The following is a 20,939-nucleotide window of genomic DNA, read 5'->3' on the forward strand; positions in this document are numbered from 1 at the left end:
TTCTGGAATACAGAGTACTTGGGAGTCCATATTATCTTGACCATTACAGGGTGCTGCTGCTCTGAGACGCGTCAGGAAAATGACACTGAATGGTCTTTCAGTGAAAAACTGTGTCTGACAGCCTGACTACTTGCATATAATTAAGTTGCCAATTTTTTCTTTCCTATCAATAAGGTAAGATAGAAAGCAGAACGAAGATGTTTACCCAGATAGGCAGTTAGCAAATCCAACTTCTTGAGAGCAGCGGATGTCGATTAGCTGTGATAGCTGTAAGAAGCCATCTCATCCAGGTAATTATGATCCCTCTGAGATCTGCAGGACTATTGCCTGGAGTGTTACGACGATTTTTGGTTGCCAGATTTCTTTTTCCAGCAGTCATTGTTGCAGCCGCTGTAGACTTATATATCATTATTCTGGCTAATGAAACTGAGGCGGCTTGAGTTCATCACCCACAGGCTGATCTCACTGCCCTGCAAGTGTTAGGCCCTGGCACCCAGGCAGAGACTGTCTCTGCTGTCTTTTCAGCCACATTGTAACACAGGTCAATTACAAGCAATATGGTTATAAAAGAGAATGCGCTTTTCTCCCCACTATTCTGGCCACAGAAATTTACATTATTCTTAATAATTTTTGAAACAACTAAATATCAGTGTCGACATTCCCTTTTTAATAACACCAGATTTCTCCTAGTTTGAAAAGGAGCTCTCAAACAGCCCTTTTTGCTCTCTCTCAGCAAAGCTGCACCCCAGCAAAGCACATACGCGCGTGCTTTTGTGTTGATTTGGTCAAACCATTCATGCTTGCATAAGTATTGCATTTAACTTAGAGTAAACCAAAATGATTGCTAGTCAGGCTACCGTTATTCAGGAATATTTTGTGCTCAGCTGATAAAAAGTTACTCTCCTCTCTCGTCATTCATGTGCAAACCCTAAGGAAAACAGACCAAACCAGAGAAGTCTCATTATGTGTATCTACCACTGTTTTCAAAACTCATATAATCTTGTGCTACCTTCACCCTGAGCATCGCTTGCCATTTCCAGAGCTATTCTGAAATGTTACACGCTCTGTCTCCCTCTGGTGATCATAGAGGCCACAAGGCAGTGAGCATCTCTGCTGCCAGGGTTTGTCACTGCATCTTCTCTGTCACTCATGTTCTACGTGCAGCATACTGTTCACTTTCCACTTAAACCCCAAATGATTGTATGCAAACAATGTCTGTGTTCTTCTTTGCGAACCTTATTTTTTAACAGCTTGGTCCCTAAAATAATGGTTTTGTCAACAGTTTGCTGAAATATGTTCTGTAATACTTTAATGCCAGAAGCTGGAGACCACGTTAAAGAGCTATGATCTAAAACCTGGAGCATGCTACACTTGAAGTGGCACAAAACACCCCATCTGGAACACAGAAACTAACACTGTAAGGATATTTGCTAACTGAATGGTCATACTACTGAATTATGATTTTGCAGTTACTGGGTTTTAAATATAGTTTCAATGTATACAGTTTTGAACTGAACTTCTGAAAAGTTTGTATGTAAAATCTTTCCAAACTTACGTTGAATCAAGTTCTAAACATATAATTAGGAAACTTTTGGCTCCTAAAATGGCTCTTATGTGAAATATTTCTTAAACAGCTCCTTGGAGCCTTGCACAGCATGCTTTCACTGCTTTGAAGTTACCATTATTCTGAATGAGCAGTATTTGACTGGCATATGTTCTGCTACATAAATGCATATGAGAAGCACAAAATGCCAGAGAAAACCTGTTAGTTTATCAGATAGCTGTCAAGTTATATCTTATACCTATGTGACATCTTAAATTCTGCTGATATATATATATATATGTATTTATATACACATCTACATCTACATATAAAAGAATATCTAGCTATCCATTCATTTAGAGGACAGGTGTAGAAGTGAAAAACCATTCTTTGTTAGAAATGGGTTTCTTCTGTTTTTGGAATGCTGTGCTCTGCTTTCAGAATAAATTAATTCTGTTCTAGTATCTGACTTAACAGTCTGAAAGATCGTGACTTCCACACTTTCAAAAGGTACAGTCACCGAAGAAAAATGAAGTGGCCTCTTGACTGCCAGGCATCTCCCTAAGAGGCAGCAATGGAGATGTCCAAGTGGCTTAGCTTCTTTGGTTTTAATCAACACCAAACTCTCTTCCCCTTAGTCTCTGCTGGATATGGCCTGGTCCTTTTTTTAAAGGCTGTTCAGAACATACAACAGACCTGTTAAACACGCTTAGATCCTGGCCTAAAGATTTTATGTTGAAGTACAAATATCTCCTCTCTTTCTACTGGAAAAAGCTGGAAAGGGATGAATAACAGCTCTGTAAAAATGCCTACTATTTTTCGTGTGGCAAATTTCTTTATCCAAGGAAACCAGAAATTCAAAAACAATGAGTGGCACTACTTTTCCAGTAGTGGACTTTTATAAATGGAACCTCAAAATAAACTGGAACATACATAAACTTTTTATCCCCAGGTGGATGTTTTGTCTATTTAACACTGCCTAATGAAATATTTGCATATTTTATGTTTGTTGTAAAAGTACAATAAAAAGCAAAGGGGGAGAATGCCTGTTTTTTTATTGCTATAGCATAAAAAGGATTTCCTCCCTCCTCCTTTTACTGTGCCCTCTGCTGCAGCATTTGCTTAGCTTGCTTACATGAACACACCATTCAGTATGGTTACCTACACTGAAATTTCTTTGTAATTTTTGTACACAGTGTCTTTTAATGCTTTGAAGTACACTTTAAAGCAGTTACCTTCAGCACTGTCAGATTTCTGAAGGCACAGCACAATTCCACTGAAAACTGGTAAAAGTTATCTCCAGTGCTGACACTGGATGTCACTGGATGGCAATTTTCCATCATGGAATTAGAAATGTTCATGAATATGGCTGACTGTTTTCAAACTGCTTCATGCTATAGAGGGAAAATTGTTTCAGGAAAGAAGCTTAGGAAAGGATGCCTGTGAACATATCAGGCAGACACGTTCAAGACCATGAGACATGCAAGTGACTTAGGTAAGAATAGTTAGCAGTTTGCACACAGCACTGCTTGTACTTTGTTTAAAAGCAATGCATTTTAGATTTTTTGTTTCAAATGCATTCACAGGGGATTCAGAAATTATAGGCTATAGATTTTAAGGATACTTCTTTTTCCTGTTAAGGTTTTCTGAAGTCAAAGTACAGTTGTGATTTGTAACATCATCTGTAAGGGGTGTTCTAAAGGGTATTGTCATTATCAAGTATCTCGGTAAGGAATTCATACAAATACAGCTACCTCACTCACCACTTTGGGATGTAAATCTTCATTCTAGTAAAGTTTATTGTCTCCTCTAGGACAGCTGTCAGGCATCAAGCTCCAGAAAACATAAGAACTTGGCTCATTTATTTACCTGGTCCTGCCCAGGTCAACAAAGGGCCTGGAGTGGCACAGATGTAACCAGCATCCCATTGCGTATTGCCAGATGAGACCTTCTTGAGCCACATCGGTGAATCAGCCCCTGAAAGCAGCAGTAAACAGTGAGCAGGGCAGCAGATGAGCACTCTGCAGAACAAGGTACCCAAGAGAGCTAGCAGTACCTGTAATAGATTTATTTACTCAATGGTATCTTACAAACATTTCCCTTTGAAAACCAGGAAAAAGCTCAACAACAGCCTGTTTTATGCACGTGCTCTCTCAGTGCAGCTCTTAATTTCTGCACTGCTAAAGCAGGCAGTTGTGTAGGGCACCAGCACTGGTGTCTCTTTGCAGGTGTCAGGGCAGTAGAAACAATAGTGGCTATTGCAAGTGAGAGGCAAGAGCACTTCGAGCAGCAGCTATTGCTGAAGACTCAACTTTCCTGTCCTGTTCCCCTCCCAGAACCTGGCAGCAGCAGCAGCAAGTCTGGATTTCAAGATCCCTTTGCCCGTGCATCCTTTTCATGCCAAGAACTCTACTCGTTATCACCGGAACACCGGAATTGCAAAAGTAACTTTTTCCTGTGCTTCTGGGAGAAGCCACATTTATTTTTTTATCTCTAGGATGCTTTTTTTATGCATATCTCCAGCAAGGGAAAGACAGAATCTATGTTTGAGCAACAGGGAAGGGAACTGAGGGCTAAGTACAGGACCAGGATCACTCCTAGGATTGCCACTTGTTCATCTCACGCTTGCTCTACTGGTTTGCTTGGGCAGTGGCAGCTTCTCTTCACCAAAATGGGCACTTCTAGTTGCTGCTGGAGGCTTTTCCTTTTCACTAAACCAGGACTGATTACTTACCCTCAGTGAGTGATCTCTTTTCTCCTGTGACACTACTGCTGAGTATCCTGTAAAAGAAACTTCTTACAGCTCAGAAACCCGGTGCCTAGAGAAAACTGGCATTACACTGAGCAAAAGGATTTTATCTGGTTTCTTAATGGACAAGAAACATACTTCAGAAGCTGCCACAATTCCGGAGACATTTTCAAGGAAACCTAAAGCCATGTCACATATTTGATTCTTTAGCCAAGCTGTACATGGATATTATTTGATCAGGGTTCTCAGATAATAATCACAGACCTCTGGCAGAATTGTTGGTTGTCTTGACAGTGCTATAAAACTGTAAGTTATAAAGACCTCAATGGTTTTCTCTTTTAAGCTGCTCCTGCCTCAATTGAATTGCAGACCCATTACAAGAGAGCATCCTGAAAGGGAGCTCAGCAGGCCATCCTAGTTCAACTACCTGCCGCATGGCATTTCTGATGCTTGTTGCTGGCATGCCGTTTCTGACAGTTGTTTCTCCCACCTGTTCTTAAAACCCTCCAATTGCGACATCTTCCTGCAGGCTATTGTTTCCAGTGTTGTTATTACTTGTGGAAAGTTTTGCTAAGATGTAACATCCATTCCCTTTTCTACAGTTCTATATTCACTGCTTCTTGTTCTACCCATAGTAGGCAATGGGCACAGAAAAAGGGATGGGGCATTTATTCCCATCCCCCTTTTTAGTTGTGTAGTAGAAGACAGTTGTCTTGACTTTGTCACTTAACTTTTTTTTTTCTTTTTTTATCCCCCCCCCCCCCCCCCCCCCCCCCTTTTTTCCTTTTCTGGTAACTAACTCCTTTTCACTGTTTCCTTATGGCTTTGTACTTGTGCACTTTCGAGTTTCATTGTTTGATATGTTTCTAGGTGTTCTGTCCATTTTCACAGCTAAGAAAATGTAAAGATTATCTCCTTCTACTGCATGCCCATACAGAAATCTATCTGCATGCATATGCAGACACATACATAGATGGCCAGGCCACAACTTTTGGCATTACAAAACCCCTCAGCTGGTCTCTATTCTGCAGTTTTTCAACGTTCTACATATATCTGCACACTATCTACATGTAAGTTTATGTTCATGTCTATACAGGAAGGTCAGTAAACTCCTTTCAGGCCTTTTCCCTTCCCTTCCCTTCCAGACCCACATGATTTTATTTTGTCTTTTCTTGGAGCAGTATCGCTAACTGACAAAAGAGATATGTAAAAGCTAGTTCCATATTCTAACAGCCTCAGGATTTCTTATCAGTTTCCCAAATATGCCAAGAATAATTATTTTCCTTCCTCCTGTACACTGCTTGCCAGTAAGCACACTAGCAAAACACCTAGCTGTTGGAGTGGGAAAGGAAGTGGCTGTGCAGACGTCAGAGTAGCGTTTTCTCCAGGAAACAGATGGCTTGAGCTAGTATTTATAGCTGTCCGTATATGTTAGACAAAGGCAGTCAATGTTACAAAATATGGAGTATCTGGAAACCTGGTGATGCATCATTAAATGTGTGCAAGGAGGACAGAGGGTGGATGCTGTGTGTATCACCCATTCTTTATTTGGAAGAGGTTATGCAGTACGTTAAGAACCTACCTGATTTCTCCTGGCTGCAGTCTCTGATACTTGGATCAAAGTTACATACTGACATGTCATATAATGAAGAAAAGGTGGGTGCAAATAGTGGGCAGTGTGCAAGAAGGTGATACACCAGTGTTATTGTGCAGAGGCAGGACGAACTGCAGGTTATCCAGTGCTTGGGCTTTTTCACTTGAGTAATTTATTCAACATAGTTTGGTGTCCAACAGCTATTTTGGTTACAGGGCATGGGCTACACTTTGTGCTCACGCACAATGGCGCACTTCCTTGCAACGTCACAATGCACTTATAAAGAGAAACGAGGTTATGCAAAAGCTAATAATGTTAAAGGTTATACTTGGGTACAGCTGATGTACAGTCAGAAAGACATTTCTGAACCTACAATAGGAAATGCAATATAATTTGGGAAATTATTCCTATTATGTCATTGAGAAAACATTTCATGACAGATAATTAAGCCTTGCAGCCTGATGCTACAAATGCAGAGACTACATTTTTCACAGACCTTTCTGTCAAATTTTCATCAAGCAGGTTTTTAAATGGCTAAGAAATATTTCAAGGGTGCTAGGAGCTGAATCTTAGTCTACATATAGACAGAAGTTGTCTCATGATGAGATCTGTTCACTAATCTTTTAATTCATACCTAGCATATGATGTGCTGACATTTTTACTTTATTTTTGACTGTGTTGCATGGCCATATTCTGACATTGCTGTAATGGTAGGTGATGAAACATGCAACAGACCAGCTCTCAGAGAAGACGATTTTGAGACAGTTACCATTTTATTATAAATAAATGGATGTTGGAGTACTTCCGCCCCCCGCCCCTGTTATGCTGTCAATTGCATTTTGTTATGCCATTGATCTTATGTCAGCTTGATGTTACGAAAAGGTTTCTGAATGACAGGTACAATGAAATGAGTATTAAATCTAAACTGTTTGTCTAACTTGTCTCCTTCATCTCCTTCATACACCATACTGACTACAGTTATTTTATTCATGAGTAATCTAGTAAACCAATGTTTTTGCCTTCTAATACAAAGACTAAAAGTCAAATAAATGAAATATTACTAGAATTCTGCTCCGCTACTGCAGAAAAAAGCTCACCATCCTGCTGAAGAAATAAAGTACTGTACTTGCAGTTTTGATACTGCATGCATCCATACACTGTCCATCTCAAATACCTGAAACAATCAAATGAGTCAGTCAACCATGAAAAGCCAACACTCCTAGCAAATGATTTTCATTCTTCAAAAGAGGAGACCCAGAGATTACATGAAATTGGGAATGCACTACTGCTCTCCGGCACCTTATTTATCACCTTTGGTACAGAACTACAGGACAAACGCAGAAAGGTCTTACTCTGACATCTTTGGGGGTGACTTAACATGAAAAGCCATTCTTTGTGTCTGTGGTGTCCACAGATGTAGTTTTACTACAACACACATTGGTTCACCAGCAAATGACTTCACTACCTTCTTCTGATCAGAAATTCCCAACTGAACAGGGGAGGATCTTTTCTGCCAAGGGTTGTAATCAAAAGGGGTTCGTGCTTCTGTTAGAAGCTTTGGCTAACTGATACTTTCTGAAGATGTCTGCTGGAAAATCCCTGATCAGCTCTTCTGCCTCTGGGAAATGCTTATGCTTTGCTGACAGAAGCCTGACTTACTCATGCCAGGAGGGATCTGCCTGGAGGATTATAAACCAAACAGAATGAGTTATGGCACCTGGATTCTATAGCTAGTAAGGATACAAATATGCAGAGTGCACTCTTCAGCCAGATGAAGATCACAAATTCAGCATTTCTCTAATAGGCATGACATCAGAGTGTATCACATGTGGGCTTTGGGGCCCTAGGTAGGAAAACCCTTACCAATTAGGAACAATAAAATCAGCCATTTATACAACAGGGGTTCAACTTTTCCAGAGATAAAACCCTCCAGACATTACTTTTCATGCTTACGTCAAGTGGTCCTCTCTTTTGCACTAGCTAGCCCTGAAACTGCCTTCTGCCCCAGTGCGCTCAGGAACCACGGACAGCCATATGCACAGCACGTGTAGCTCTCACTGTGGACACCCAGCTGTGCCCACCTGTAGTCAGTTATGCCGTTACCTCGGATGGGAGTTTTCAGCACAGCATCATCTACCTGGCAGATATCTTTAACCAGGGCCACTGAACATCTTCTGGCACCCAAATCTTATCTCACTTAGTAACCTCTATTGCCCTACAATACTTGCATAATTTGATCCACCATGTGCTGTAAGAGAATATACTCTTTAAAAATTGCAACCCTACAGAGAGCAGGTGGGTTTTAAATCTTCAGTCTTTAGAACAGGCAATTTCTTTCTTCCAGGATTTGACAATACTTACACCTCAGTCGGTTTCAAATCCTTTCACAGAAGTTCAGTTTTATACCATGCTTCAGCTAGGTACTACAAATAACTATGGCAGACGTTACACATCTCCATCCAGTCCAGATCAATCAGCAGGATTGCTGCTTCTGCCATTCACATGACTGTAGTCAACACTTCACACTCTCAAAAATGCAAATTGCCAATTTGTTGTAAACCCATCTACCAGACACAGGATCTCTCCTTCTTATGCTCTCTTTCAGCACTCTGGCAATTGTGGCACATGTGTCTCTTCTCACTTTGCATTCAGATTTTTCATACGTACACAGATGACAAGAGGCCAAGTCAGAAGTATTGCTGTTCCTGGATGACATATATATTCTTGGAGGTTTGATTGTTTCTTTAAACAACAGAGCTCGGGTCAGCTAGAGTGTTAGGTTTATTACTGTAGCTCAAAATTCAAAGTGTTGCCAAGTGACAGATAAGAACCGTGGAAAGAAACTCAGAATTTCATTTCTGTAGGTGCATGCTTTTATTATTTCTATTTGTGGGTCTTTCTGCTAATGTCTCAATTGGCTCCATTTTATTCAGTAGTACTCTGTCCTTATCCAAAGCCCACAAGCAGCATGCTTGGGGCATTCAGTCATCTTGGCCTATGGCAACTGTATGGCCAAATGTGACACCACTCTGAAGAGTGACCCAAAGAAAGACATTTATCTCACTTAATTAAAGGCATTCAAATACTTAGTAACTTTTCAAAGAGCTTTACTGCTTCAACTTCCCCCATAGTAGGTAGAAAGGGACTGGTACTCCTGTAAATGAAATACCTACAATAGGTAGGATGAACCACACTCAAGTCCCATTCTCTTCCCACTGACCAGAAAGGAAGCCCAATGGTCAAGAAGAATACAGCAAAAGACAGGCGAGAGGAAATGCATGGAAAGCAACTCCATTGCACTTCATCAGAATCCTCCTGAGTATCCACATTATTTACTTGTTGGTTCTGCAATTGCAGGAATTTAATTTGCATAACCTCATAATTTTTTATGTCCCTGCCCACTGCAGGGAGGTTGAAACTAGATGATCTTTAAAGGTCCCAAACCACTTTATGATTCTATGATTATGTTTGTGACAAAAGAGTTCTTTGGCACACTTCCTACGACTTCCCTATGTTCTATTAGAACAGTCAGTAAAAGAAATCCTCACGTATTTGTATCTTTCTCATCAAACTGTGGCTGTCTTCAAATGGAAACAGATCAATATAATTGAAATAAAGCAAATATACACATACATATTTGATACAATTAGATGTGTCAAGTAAAGGTTGCGTAGTAGTCTGGTTTTGTATGTTGTGCTGTATGAAACATTTGCAGAATGTGCTCACAGTTTACTAGAAATGAATTCAGTAAGGGGTTGCATTTTCTCTGAAAGGTTCAAAGAACATTCAATAAAAGGATCAGGACAGCTTTAAAAGAATACGGACTGGGTCTTAGCAGATTTCTTGGTAATTTGAACAGAGCTGAGCACATTGTCAGTGTTTGGCAAGTAACAATAAATGGTAATTTAAAATCACATTTATGTTTTCTTTTTATTTCTACACATTTTAAAGCTGAAAAGGGACCATTAAACATTAAAGCAGTTCCTGACTCAACTGACTGACTGAACTGAAATCCTGGACATTGTTTCATTACCAAATAAACACCAAAGAGACCAATAAAACACTTAGAGATCAAAAGATGAAAGAGTGAAGCACGAGAAGTATCTGCACTCAGTGTGTCCTATTAACACTGTCTTTATTTCCTTTTTACAAAAAATAGAAACAACAACAGATAAAAAATACTCAAAAAAAAAAAAAAAAATCACTGCTTTTGCCTTGGTCTCACTGAGGAGCTGAGCAGGCAGAGTCCTGGCTGAAACTTCAACAGTATAAGCCATTGCCAAAAGGAAATCAAGATATATGACAATATATCCATGCAAGACACAAAGTACAAAATGTGGTCTGTGGCCCAACAAACACTTTGGAGGTTGCCTGTGTCCTAACAATTTTCAAATTGTTACTTTTGCTCACCCATGCCTTTACACAGCACAGCTTACAAACAAGTTACATATACACATATATCATAAAAAAGTTTTGTATATGGTCTAACTGCTACAAATTAAGGCATCCTAACAGCTGCTGTTTTGCTGGTGAGGGGTATGTCTCATACTAGTGTTTCAGAAGGATATGTTTCAGGTATTTCAGACAAAGTGAGACATCATGAGGTGTGGTTTAGAGGAAGAATTCCTGCAGCTCTGGTTCTTCAGTACTTTTTTGACTGTCAGATTTCCGGCTTTTCCTACTGATGTCATCATTCCTGGAGAGAAAAAGAAGAAAATTACTCATGATAACACTAATAATATAAAGGGATTTGCCTTGTGTTTGTTTACCCTGGTTCATTCCATTTGCAAGTATTGAACTCTGAATTAATCTTTCTCTCTGGGCTTACTTCCCCAGACATGTACTGCACAAAATACTTCTCAATACTGTGATTCTTATTGACTTTCTTGTAGCTCTTATTCTGAAATCAAAACTGAAAACCAATGGGATGATGAAGAGCTTTTAAAGTCACAGCATTAATTAGTATACTGTCATAATGCTCTAGTAATAATGGACAGAATGTAAAAAAATTCCTTGTCCTTTAGGGAAAAGTACCATAGTGGTACATCAAGCATTAGACATATCCTATTTGGTTTTGACTCTACCTGTAAGGGAATCATCTAGTCCCCATTAATGATCAACACAGACAAATAAAACAACTTTAGAAGGTAATTCATTGGACTTAATTTATGTGTCTGCTTAAGCAGAAGATGGTGGCAAAAAGGCCATAGGAAAAATGGCAAGCAGTAATTCTCTTCCCGACATGGGACCTATATCTCTTTTAACACTGTAATTTGGGTAAAATCTCAATTCAAACATTTAAGATTTTATTACACACAGATACAAGTATAATTTCTTTGTAGTGTGTCTTCATTTCCACACTGTGTAACTTAAAAAAGAAAGAAAAAAAACCTCACTCCTATTGACTGTGTATGAGGCTCAAATGATAGCTTGCCAATTAAAGTAGAAAAATTAAATACTAAGTATTTGTAACCCTCAGTTTCTTCACTTCCTTTCATATGCCCCTGTTCTGAATCCCCAGTCTGTTCTCCTCTCTTCAACTAATGTTCCAGCTGAAGGATTCTTGATTAAGCATCCAGCCAACAGCAAATTTCAAACAGGTTAAAAGGCTCATTTTTAGTTAGTACTGCTGTATAGTGAAACTCCGACAACACAATTCTTACTAGCTGGTGTGTTGCTGCAAAAGACAGACACAAGCAGGAGGTTAACCACAGCAAAGGGCAAGAGTATGTGTGTAAAAAGTCTGCCTTACACTCACATATTTGTGAGCCTGTTGCTTGTAAAACAGAATAGCTGTATTCCAGTCTACAATCACCATAAAGAACCAAATATCCCAAAGAGACTGATACTCAGGATGCTCACAAAACCTTGTGGTTACTTCAGAATTTAACAGAAGCTGATCTTCTTAGGGACCACGGCTGTGGGTCCTAATGAGAGAGCATAAGGGATCATTTTATTTTAAAATCCCCTTCACTCTTCTAAATTGCTGTTGCCACATACCCAAAACATGAACAGAAGACACAGAACTGAGCTAGGGGAGGCAGAATTTGTAGGATGGAGTTTGAGGAGGCAAAAGATGAGCAGTTAACTTCTTTGCCATAACTACTTTTTGGCACTTAATACACATTGCTGTTACTAACAGCATGTTTAGTGTTAGCCATGGAACTTTATTGAAGGATGCTTTCTAAGGCTAAGATTATTTCCATCAATTAACTACTGCATTAGCTTAGACTTGCAGCACTGAAAGACCCTGTGGGCAGGTCCTCCAAGTAGAGACTAGGCACTCCGAAGACCCCGTTTTGCAGCCTAACAGTTGCACTGACACCTTGAAGAGGATCATTTTTAGCTAATGCAGATGCCTCTTAAGTGACAATGTTGAACAGACATGCCTTTTATAATTGTGCCTGCTGATATGAAGGAAACTTATTACCAATATTACTAATTACTAGCCACATTTCTAATATCTTCTGGTGCCTGTGTCATCACAGAAATACCGAACATCCCCTCATGCAACAGGCACTGATGCATAATCATAACAGTTCACAACAGAATGACTATAAATTGTCTGGGACAAAGCCTTAATTACTTTCATATTGATTTTATACTGTACTAGTTTGAATCATAACTATTTTATTAGAAATACATATAAGCATTCTTTTTTTAGAGTATATCTGAATTGTAATTTATTCAGCAGTAGATCTGTCAGTGGGATACCTGTTAGGTTAGATCCACCTACTGTTTTAGAAGCTTCTCCCGTCTGGTATCTGACAGAAACCTGATGGTAGGTTCTGCTGATTGCCCCTGACATATGAAGCAATTTTTGCTGTTGATAGCTGCAGCTAATGCATGGTTTTGTATTGATACGGTGAGTTAGTGCTTACTTTAATGTACTGCAGATCTCATATGATTTAAAGTGTGGGAAAGAACTGTTCATTGGCATACATGTAAGATGGAAAAAACTACAAGCATTTGCTTGGAGTCATAATATGCAAGAAATTAGCCAATCCTTCCAAAAGCGGAAAAAATATCCCAAGCCATCCTGAACATCCCAAATTTACTCTAGGGCCCTAACAAAAATAGGGTGTATAAAATTTTAATCAGACACTAGAAAATTTAATAAAATCCTCTACTATTAAGCTGTGACCAGTTTGAAAAAGTAAACTACAAAACCTTGATGTACTTGGGTATTTTGAATGAAAAAATGAAACAAACTAAATAAAGAGAAGCTAAAGAAAAGAAGCTGAAAACTGGCGGGCTGGAATGCCATCTGACTGAAGATAGATTTTGTATAATGACTTCAGATTTCAGAACATTCTAATAAAATTCCCTATATAAAGCTCTAAAGTTAAAATGATTTTGGGATTGTATCCAGAAATATAACTCCCCAATATAACAGTCTACAAAGGTTTAAAACACCAAGACTAGACACTTTTCTAGAAAGGTGTTTTTTTTTTTTTTTTTCCAAAGAACTCTGCAGTGGTAATTACGCAGCCTCCCTAGACCATCCAGTGAAAATTCAGACAGTGTTCAGGGGCTTGTAGCGTACATGATGGTGATGTTCTATTATTTAAATTTCACAGGCTACAGGGCAGCATGCAGCAGTCTAACAACAGGCACACATTTTGCTGTTCAAAAATCACAGCCATACCAAAAGGCATCACAAACACTAGCTCAGAAGCTCGGAGAGCCTTCAGGTCTGTGTTCTGCTTTCATCAAGCACAATACATCTTCCCTTCTTATGTGATTTTTGGAAACCTCCTGCCACAGACTCTGGCACACAATTTGCCCACCTCTGTCCTAACCTGTGGGTACAGCAACAGCCTCCTGAAGCTGTACCCCTAGTGCACTCTGCTCCTTGTTCCCTACTCTCTGGTTTTCCACATGCTGACTGCCATGGGGGCATCCTCAGGACATGGTACCCAGATCAGCAGTCCTGGAGGGACAGACAGGAGTCCAGGACCAACCTTCACCCTCCCAGCAAGTGACTCTGCAGTGGCAGCCAGGCCTTCCCAGTCTCTCGCTGCTTCTGGGGAAATACCATGCTGCCAGGGATCTGTCACACAAAAGCATTTGCACAAAGCAATACTGAATTGCAACAACTGGCTACATCTGGGAGATGGCTCTAACTTTAAGGATGAAATCAATGGGTTTGTATTACTCCAGAGTCTGGACAGGCAGACGGGTGCTTTGACTGGAGGCTGCCCACGGATGCTCCCTCAAACTGCTGCCGTGTGGTCAGTTTCCGTACTAGAATTTCTCTCTTTGCTTTCAGAAGCAAATGAAACCGCCTGGAAACCTTAAAGTTCTGCTCCTGGTTTCACATATACTGTGGCAATGACTTCAGAATAAAATTCCCATTTCCATCACGGAAATAGGAGTTTTTAAGCATGGGAAGTGCCTGGCATTAGAAAACAAGCAAAAAAAAATATTATTACACATTTAGAAAAGGGTAACTTAAAAGTAATTTAGGTTCCCGAACTGCAGAATGACTAATTTACAATTTCCCAGAAGTACCTTTGTATCTATAATTTTGGTGTGAATAGCAATCATTTCCAGGCCTAATTAAAGCATCTACATCTCAGCGTAACAGAAAAAATTATCATCACAAGAATTAGTGAGTGTTAAGAGTTGATAAAAATGACAGGTACTTTTAACAAAGCATTTTCTTAAAACCCCCCCACATATTATCAAATGATGTTTTTTCCAACATGTCTTTATGGACCTTGAGGGACTGGTCTCTATCTGACTGAATACTCTTGATGAACCACATCTAAATTAAGGAGTTTGAACACAGTCAAATTTACCAGAGTTTTAAAAGACAGATTTAACTTCAAAGTCTGAGAGAGAGTAAGAAAAATGTGTGAAAACAGGACAGCACTAGACTTACAGTACAGCATTCTGCCTCATGTTGTCTGTACTCTCCATTTAGATACGAACTCTGGTCTTTTTGCTCTCCTCAGGAGAGGAAATTTAATTTCCATTCTCATCTGGTACTTGACTTTCATTCAACAGAGGCTGAATACTCAGCCAAAGTGCACTATACTCCCTGGTGGATTTACGAGTATGAATACTTTCTATACTTGCTTGGATATGAAAGCCTGTAGCCAGTTCAATGGTGACATCAACAGAAATCCATCACAAATTTCTGCTTTTCTAGGAATTTAGATGTTCATTTGTTCATCTATTTCCTGTCTTGTGCATCAACCAATTCCAGTATTTCAGTTATGAATAACACTAGCAGACACAGGCAATTCGAGAAAAAAAAGCAACTGAGGTGCTAAACATCAACATGCATATGCACATACCAAGCATAGTTACACAGAAGTTCTTCATTCAGCATGCTAGAGGAAAGACTGGTGTAGCTGAAGTGAGGACCCTAAGGAAGTACAACATCAATATCAGTTAAAAACATGCACTGAGGTTACCACATGCGTAATGGAGGTCTACCAAAACATGCAGTCAAATAGCCACAACATTTTAACAGATTTCTTTTTCAGTTAGTAAATGAGGCTGAATCTGTTACCCCTTTAAGATGTGCGCCATGGTCCTTTGTGTTGGTATGAAAATATATTCTTCCCACTGTTTCGATGTTGGCAACTATGACATGCAAACATGGCCTTTTCACAGACAACATGCATTTTACAGCGCAAGCATCAATACTGTTATAATTACCTCATCAAACTCTTTAGATTTCTTAGAGAACTATGAAAAATGCTTGTGACCTTGCAATCTATCAGAACATCTTTGAAGACAGACTGTCTTTTCCTCTGTCACTATAAAATCTGAATCACTCTTGAAAAAAAATTGCCGTCGTGTAATGAAAATACTTCTATGTTAAATTGGCTGTTCAACTAGATGGTGTATGTCTTTAAAAGCCCAAATCAGTAGTTCATACTGTGATTCTGAGTAGACTTTAACAAATGTAGTCCCACTTCAATTTATCCTATTAGGTCTCCTTTGGATTTTTTATTTCATTTCACATTCTGCTACAGCACTGCTGCTCCAGCAGTACCCATTAACATGGCCTGCTCAGTGTTTTCCAGCTCTCTCTTTCCACTGTTTCTTTTCCATACTAATTTTGCCTCCTCTGTGCCTAAGATTTTCCTGCGTTTTTCTCCCATTACCTTGTCATACTTTTTACAGTATATAATTCACTGTTCCTCCTCCTCCTCTTGGCTGGCTTTATGTTCTTTTTTTTCATCTTGAAATTATTCTTTTGCCTCATGTCTTTCCATCCACCCCTTCCCTCCCATCCTGTCTTTCACAGTGGATTAAATCATCTACCATTCCTTCTCACTCAACTCTTTATTGTATCTCCAGATGCTCGCACGTCTCTCTGCTCCACAAACACACTGTGCTCACAGTATTTCCTAATTCTGCCTCTTTCATGCAATACCTCTTCCTTTCTCTTGGAAGATACATTTGGTCAAAGTGTTTTCCCCTTTCTTTTGAACAAGACAGCCAGCCTCCTAACTGGAGACACCCTCTTTCTGTTGGGATCCCAGAAAGGGCACTGTGTTGACTGCAGTGAGGGGATTATCTAGGTCCAGTACATTTTGCTACAGACCCACCATATGATCTGGCATGAGAAGACTCTGTGCTATAAGGAGAGGGTGGGTAAAAAGAAGGCTGGGTAGTGACAGCTTCAACACCTAGGGGATGGCTGTAGCTCCCACAGAAGCAGGAAGGACCATTCCTGCTATTTTTTCTTTATATTCTATCACTTATTTTTATCCTGTTGGCCTCATCGGTCTTGGCTCTAGGACAGGACAGGGCCAGTCCTTCAGTTATTTACTCTTCAGAAATCCCATGGACTCAAGTGTGACATTCTCATTGTATGACTTGTCATTCAGAGCAACATCAAACATAATTTTCAGGTGAGTCATGTCTCTGTGGAAAGCTTTCAACACAGAACATGTGAACCACGGGCACTAAGAGTAAAGGCTCTGTACCCAAGCAATATCTGCCAGTCCTTGGAAAAGCCTTCCAAAATTAAAACACTGGATGGGCTTTCTACACGTCAAACAGAGTAAAGTATTGGTGTGCATCCTTCTGCTATAGAAAGGCAGGAAAAAGCAGCTGTCAAACTTATTACTTAAAGAGAGAAGAGAAAAAAAAATGCCCTTCCTCCTTTCAGTGCACTCACTGGCTTGTTTCTTCCTTTTGTAAGAGCTGCTGGATTTCCCTTGCTGTCTGCTGTCTTCCTTCCTAATGAGGTAAAAGGCAGCGTTGATGAGGTTTTGATCAGGTTTGCTGTTTGACAGTTGTTGTTGTTATTTTGGTTGCCACTCAGCGTCTCCATTATGGACCGAAAGGTTCCAAAAGGCCTTTTCAGCTGGTCCCCCACCGGCTCCCCAGAGCTGGGGGGAGCCCGAATGAGTCCTTTGCTTTGGTCTTTATCCTTTTCCTCATTCAGTTCTGACTCTGCTAGCTCCACCTGCACCACAGGCTCCTCGAAAGTCACTCGGAGTTTCAGATTTTGGGAGGTTCTGCGCTTTGAAGACGGAGACTTGAGAGCACTCTTAGGGCTGGTGGCAACCTTTTGAGCAGTGGCACTGTCCATGCTGGATGGAGAGTTGTCTCCACAAAATTGGCTCTGAGGTACACTACCAGACTGATACGGGGCTTCATTATCTGGATCACTGCTCTCTGAAGTAGGGGACGGACTGTGGCCATCCACGGACTTAGAGGCCCTGATACCAAAAGGGAAGCGGCGCCCTGCTGCAGAAGTGTGTTTCTTAATCATCAGGTGCAAACTCTCTGCGCTTTCAACACTCTCCACGATGGGCTGAGGTCTTGGTTTGTCAGTTCTTTTCACAGAGGTGTTCTTGTGGTCCTCAGAATTAGCTGAGTCTGTGTCAGACTCGCTGAGTGACCTCTGCATTAGTTGTCTCAGTCTAGCTAACTTCAGCTCCCTTTTCTCTGGCAAAATCTTCTTCACGTTCTTGGAGGATGCATGAGCATCCTGAAATTCCAAAGTCAGCTTTTCCTGCATACAGACATTTTCAGAGATTTCCTTCCCCAGCAACTGGCGCAAGATTTTATCTGAGTCCTCATCTTTTATCTTGGCTCGACTGCGACTAGAAGTTCCCAAGCTGCCAAGAATCTGAATCCCATCTTGGGTGTTCAATTTACTTTTTGGTGGAGACAGTTCATCTGCTTCAGATGGTTTCCACTGGGGTTTGCCAGAAGCAGGAGATGATGGCAAGCTTAAAAAAAAAAAAAAGAAAAAAAAAAAAAAAAAAGAGGAGGAAATACCATAGCCAAATTAATGCACATATAAAATGTGAAACTGCCATTTCCAGTGTATGTGTCTGTCTCAGCTTATTGTTACTTATCCTCTTCATCGCTACTCACATGGAATTCATTACCATGATGCCACAGTGAAGATTACACAGAGGAGGATGTAACCCTGCTTCCACTCCCAATTAGGATCTGAGTCTCTTCACTTTCTCTTACAAACAAAATTCCTTAAAATCAAAACTTGGAATGGTTATTTCAATGCCAAAGATGACTTTCTGAGGGAAACTTTAAAGAAACTACTGTTTCCTATTTGTAGGAGTTGACATGTCTTAAAAGGCAAAAAAAAAAACCCCTCAAGGCCAAATGCCTACTATCCAAGTCACATCATGATAAAAAAGTAGCTTATTCTAAATACTGTGAAAGCACCATCTGTCTGCATAGCAATGATTTCATAAATCTAAACTTCATCTGGTATTAATAATAGTCTTATAAGACCTCATAAAAAGTCAGGGCCATTTGCACTCAAAGCCTTTTCAGATACGAAATACTGAAAAGCATGAGAAAGGTGACATGAATTTATTTAAATACTATTACAATAATAAATCAAATTTAGAACTCCAAATGTTATATATCAAGGAAAACGCAATCTCAGGTAAGTCTGATTTGCAAAGAACATAAATTACAGAGGCCAGTTCTTTCCACATGACATATGCCAGAGCTCATAATACTCCACATTCTTATTTTAAACCACCTTTCCTCTAAGCAAGGGTAAGGTGACAAAATTAAGGTTGGTGTGAAGCACTGAATTAATGTATTTTATTTCTTTCTTGACAAGCAACTTCTACTCTGATGAGTCTATAGTTCTCACAGTGTACAAAATTCACACACCTATACTGGCTACCTTATCTTCAACTAATTTTGCACTTTTTCTCCTGTGGCAAAGTGAAACAGACACTGAAGAATATGCACGTATCTACAATAGACATTCCTAGTAAATGGGATAGGTTCTTTTAGATCTGCTACTGGTTCCTTGGATCATGATAATATCCACAGTTGAGTTTTAGCTGGAAGGAAAAGTAGTAACCAACTATGAAATAAAATAGTCATTGTTTTCAGACTTGCTTATTTGGCTAAAAAGATATTGAAACTTACCCTTTAACAGGAATAATGAATGATGAGAGATCTGCTCTCACCTGATCTTATCTAATACTGAAAGAAAAACAGTCCTGGTGTTCAACAGGACTCAGATGCGAGACCACTTGGAAAGACCAGTCAGCAAAAATCACAGAAACCAAATGAGCTGGAAGACCGTGTTTGCTCCCATTGTCCCTGTTGAGCTGGTAGGCAGGGAAGACAAAGATCATGATTCTAAAAAAACCAACAAGACAACTCTTTCCAGTGTGGTTTTCTACTTCAGCAGGAGTCTGGAGTTTACAGTCCTTTCCTAGCTGATGTTCCTTTACACAAATGCATTTCCACTCCCAATGCCTTTGTCATCTACTTTTGCAACTATTTGCACTTGTCTAAAACACAGACTCAGAAATTCAGAGATATGCAGCACTTGTCCAGAAAAGCACTTGAGATTCTTTGAGAATGGAAAAAAAGCAGTCACTGATCCTGAGTTCATGCTTGATGACCCAAAGCTCTGACCATCAATGACTGCAGAAGCTCTTACGCTGGCTTTATATTTTAACATATAAGTAGCTCCCTAACAACTCTGTAACAGGAAGAAGTGCTGTATATGTCTTCCAGAGAGGAACTCAAATAGAAGATACAGATATAGAACAGAATGATAAATCAAGTCCTATTTGCATGTCAGTAACTTAATTCCCTTCAAAGTCTTCTTCAGATTGCTATCGGAGAGAAGTCGTGTGCTTGCTTCACTTCCATGCATCACGCTGGAAGTCCATGGCAGAAGTCAGAGAGATATGTTAGCAGACTCCAGACCCAGTCCTATGCCTTTACCTTCCTCCTCTTTAATGGTACTCAGTTTGTGTCTATTTCTAGGACTTCTGACAGGATATGTAAACAATACATAAAATTTCTGGAGTTTTGACATTTTATACAAGCTACTGCAGCCAAAAGATTTAATGAGTGTAAGGAGTCTCATTAATATGAAATCAGGTTTTGTTTTTGGTAACTGGCTTTTTGAATTATGGCTGGCAATAATGTACAGTGGAACACCACAAGCTCAAACTTTACAACTTTCCTAGGGGTGTCTAGGATCCTCTGCTATTCATCTAATACAAAATACATTTTATTCCACTGTAAATCTGATTTTCACTCTGCTGGGAAACAGGGACTATTCACTTCATACTCAAAATTTCTCATATGTATACAACATCACACACTGTCAAATTCTAGAAATCCAGCTCCAGGCCCATGAGGTAAAACCCCATATTTAGTTTACAGAACACATCTACTATTTACATAGGTCATAGATTCTCTTGATAACTGATATGCCACAAAACTGTGTAAATCCAGGCTGCTGCACAATTCCAGGCACCTTACCTTGGGGACGTGGGCAGTGACTTGCCCTCTGACCGCTGGGCTTCTAAAAGCTGCTGGAGTTGGTTCTGTAATGTCACACGTTCCACTGTCTGCCTGCAGGAAAATGTAAGACTGTTTACCTTGAACTGTAAAACTGTCAGCATTAGTAAGCTGTACGATAACTGACACTACCCGTTCAGCCTTGTATTCAGAAAGAAGTCCTCTTCACCTATACTTTACATAGTAAAGAAATAAAAAGAGAAATTATAAATAGTAACAGAGAGTTTGTACTTGCGGACATTGTGTGACCACTGTACAAG

The 20,939-nt window shown here is 39.8% G+C and overlaps 1 protein-coding gene across 2 annotated transcripts in view; it reads right to left on the reverse strand.

Moving 5' to 3' along the window:
* Nucleotides 1-5,060: 5,060 nt before the first annotated feature.
* The window catches only part of SNCAIP (synuclein alpha interacting protein), a 95,494-nt gene continuing 79,615 nt past the window's right edge, over nucleotides 5,061-20,939 (reverse strand). Inside the window, exons 9-12 of one of the 2 annotated variants that reach the window (XM_080372651.1) lie at nucleotides 20,641-20,733; nucleotides 17,033-18,095; nucleotides 15,192-15,262; nucleotides 5,061-10,582 (exon numbers count right to left, since the gene is read on the reverse strand). In XM_080372651.1, coding sequence (XP_080228777.1) covers nucleotides 10,498-10,582; nucleotides 15,192-15,262; nucleotides 17,033-18,095; nucleotides 20,641-20,733 — 1,312 coding nt within the window. In that variant the 3' untranslated portion in view covers nucleotides 5,061-10,497. The remainder of the gene's footprint in view (nucleotides 10,583-15,191; nucleotides 15,263-17,032; nucleotides 18,096-20,640; nucleotides 20,734-20,939) is intronic. The other variant, XM_080372652.1, reaches the window with a different exon arrangement.

Source organism: Falco punctatus (genome assembly GCF_963210335.1).
Source record: "Falco punctatus genome assembly, chromosome: Z".
NCBI lineage: Eukaryota > Metazoa > Chordata > Aves > Falconiformes > Falconidae > Falco > Falco punctatus.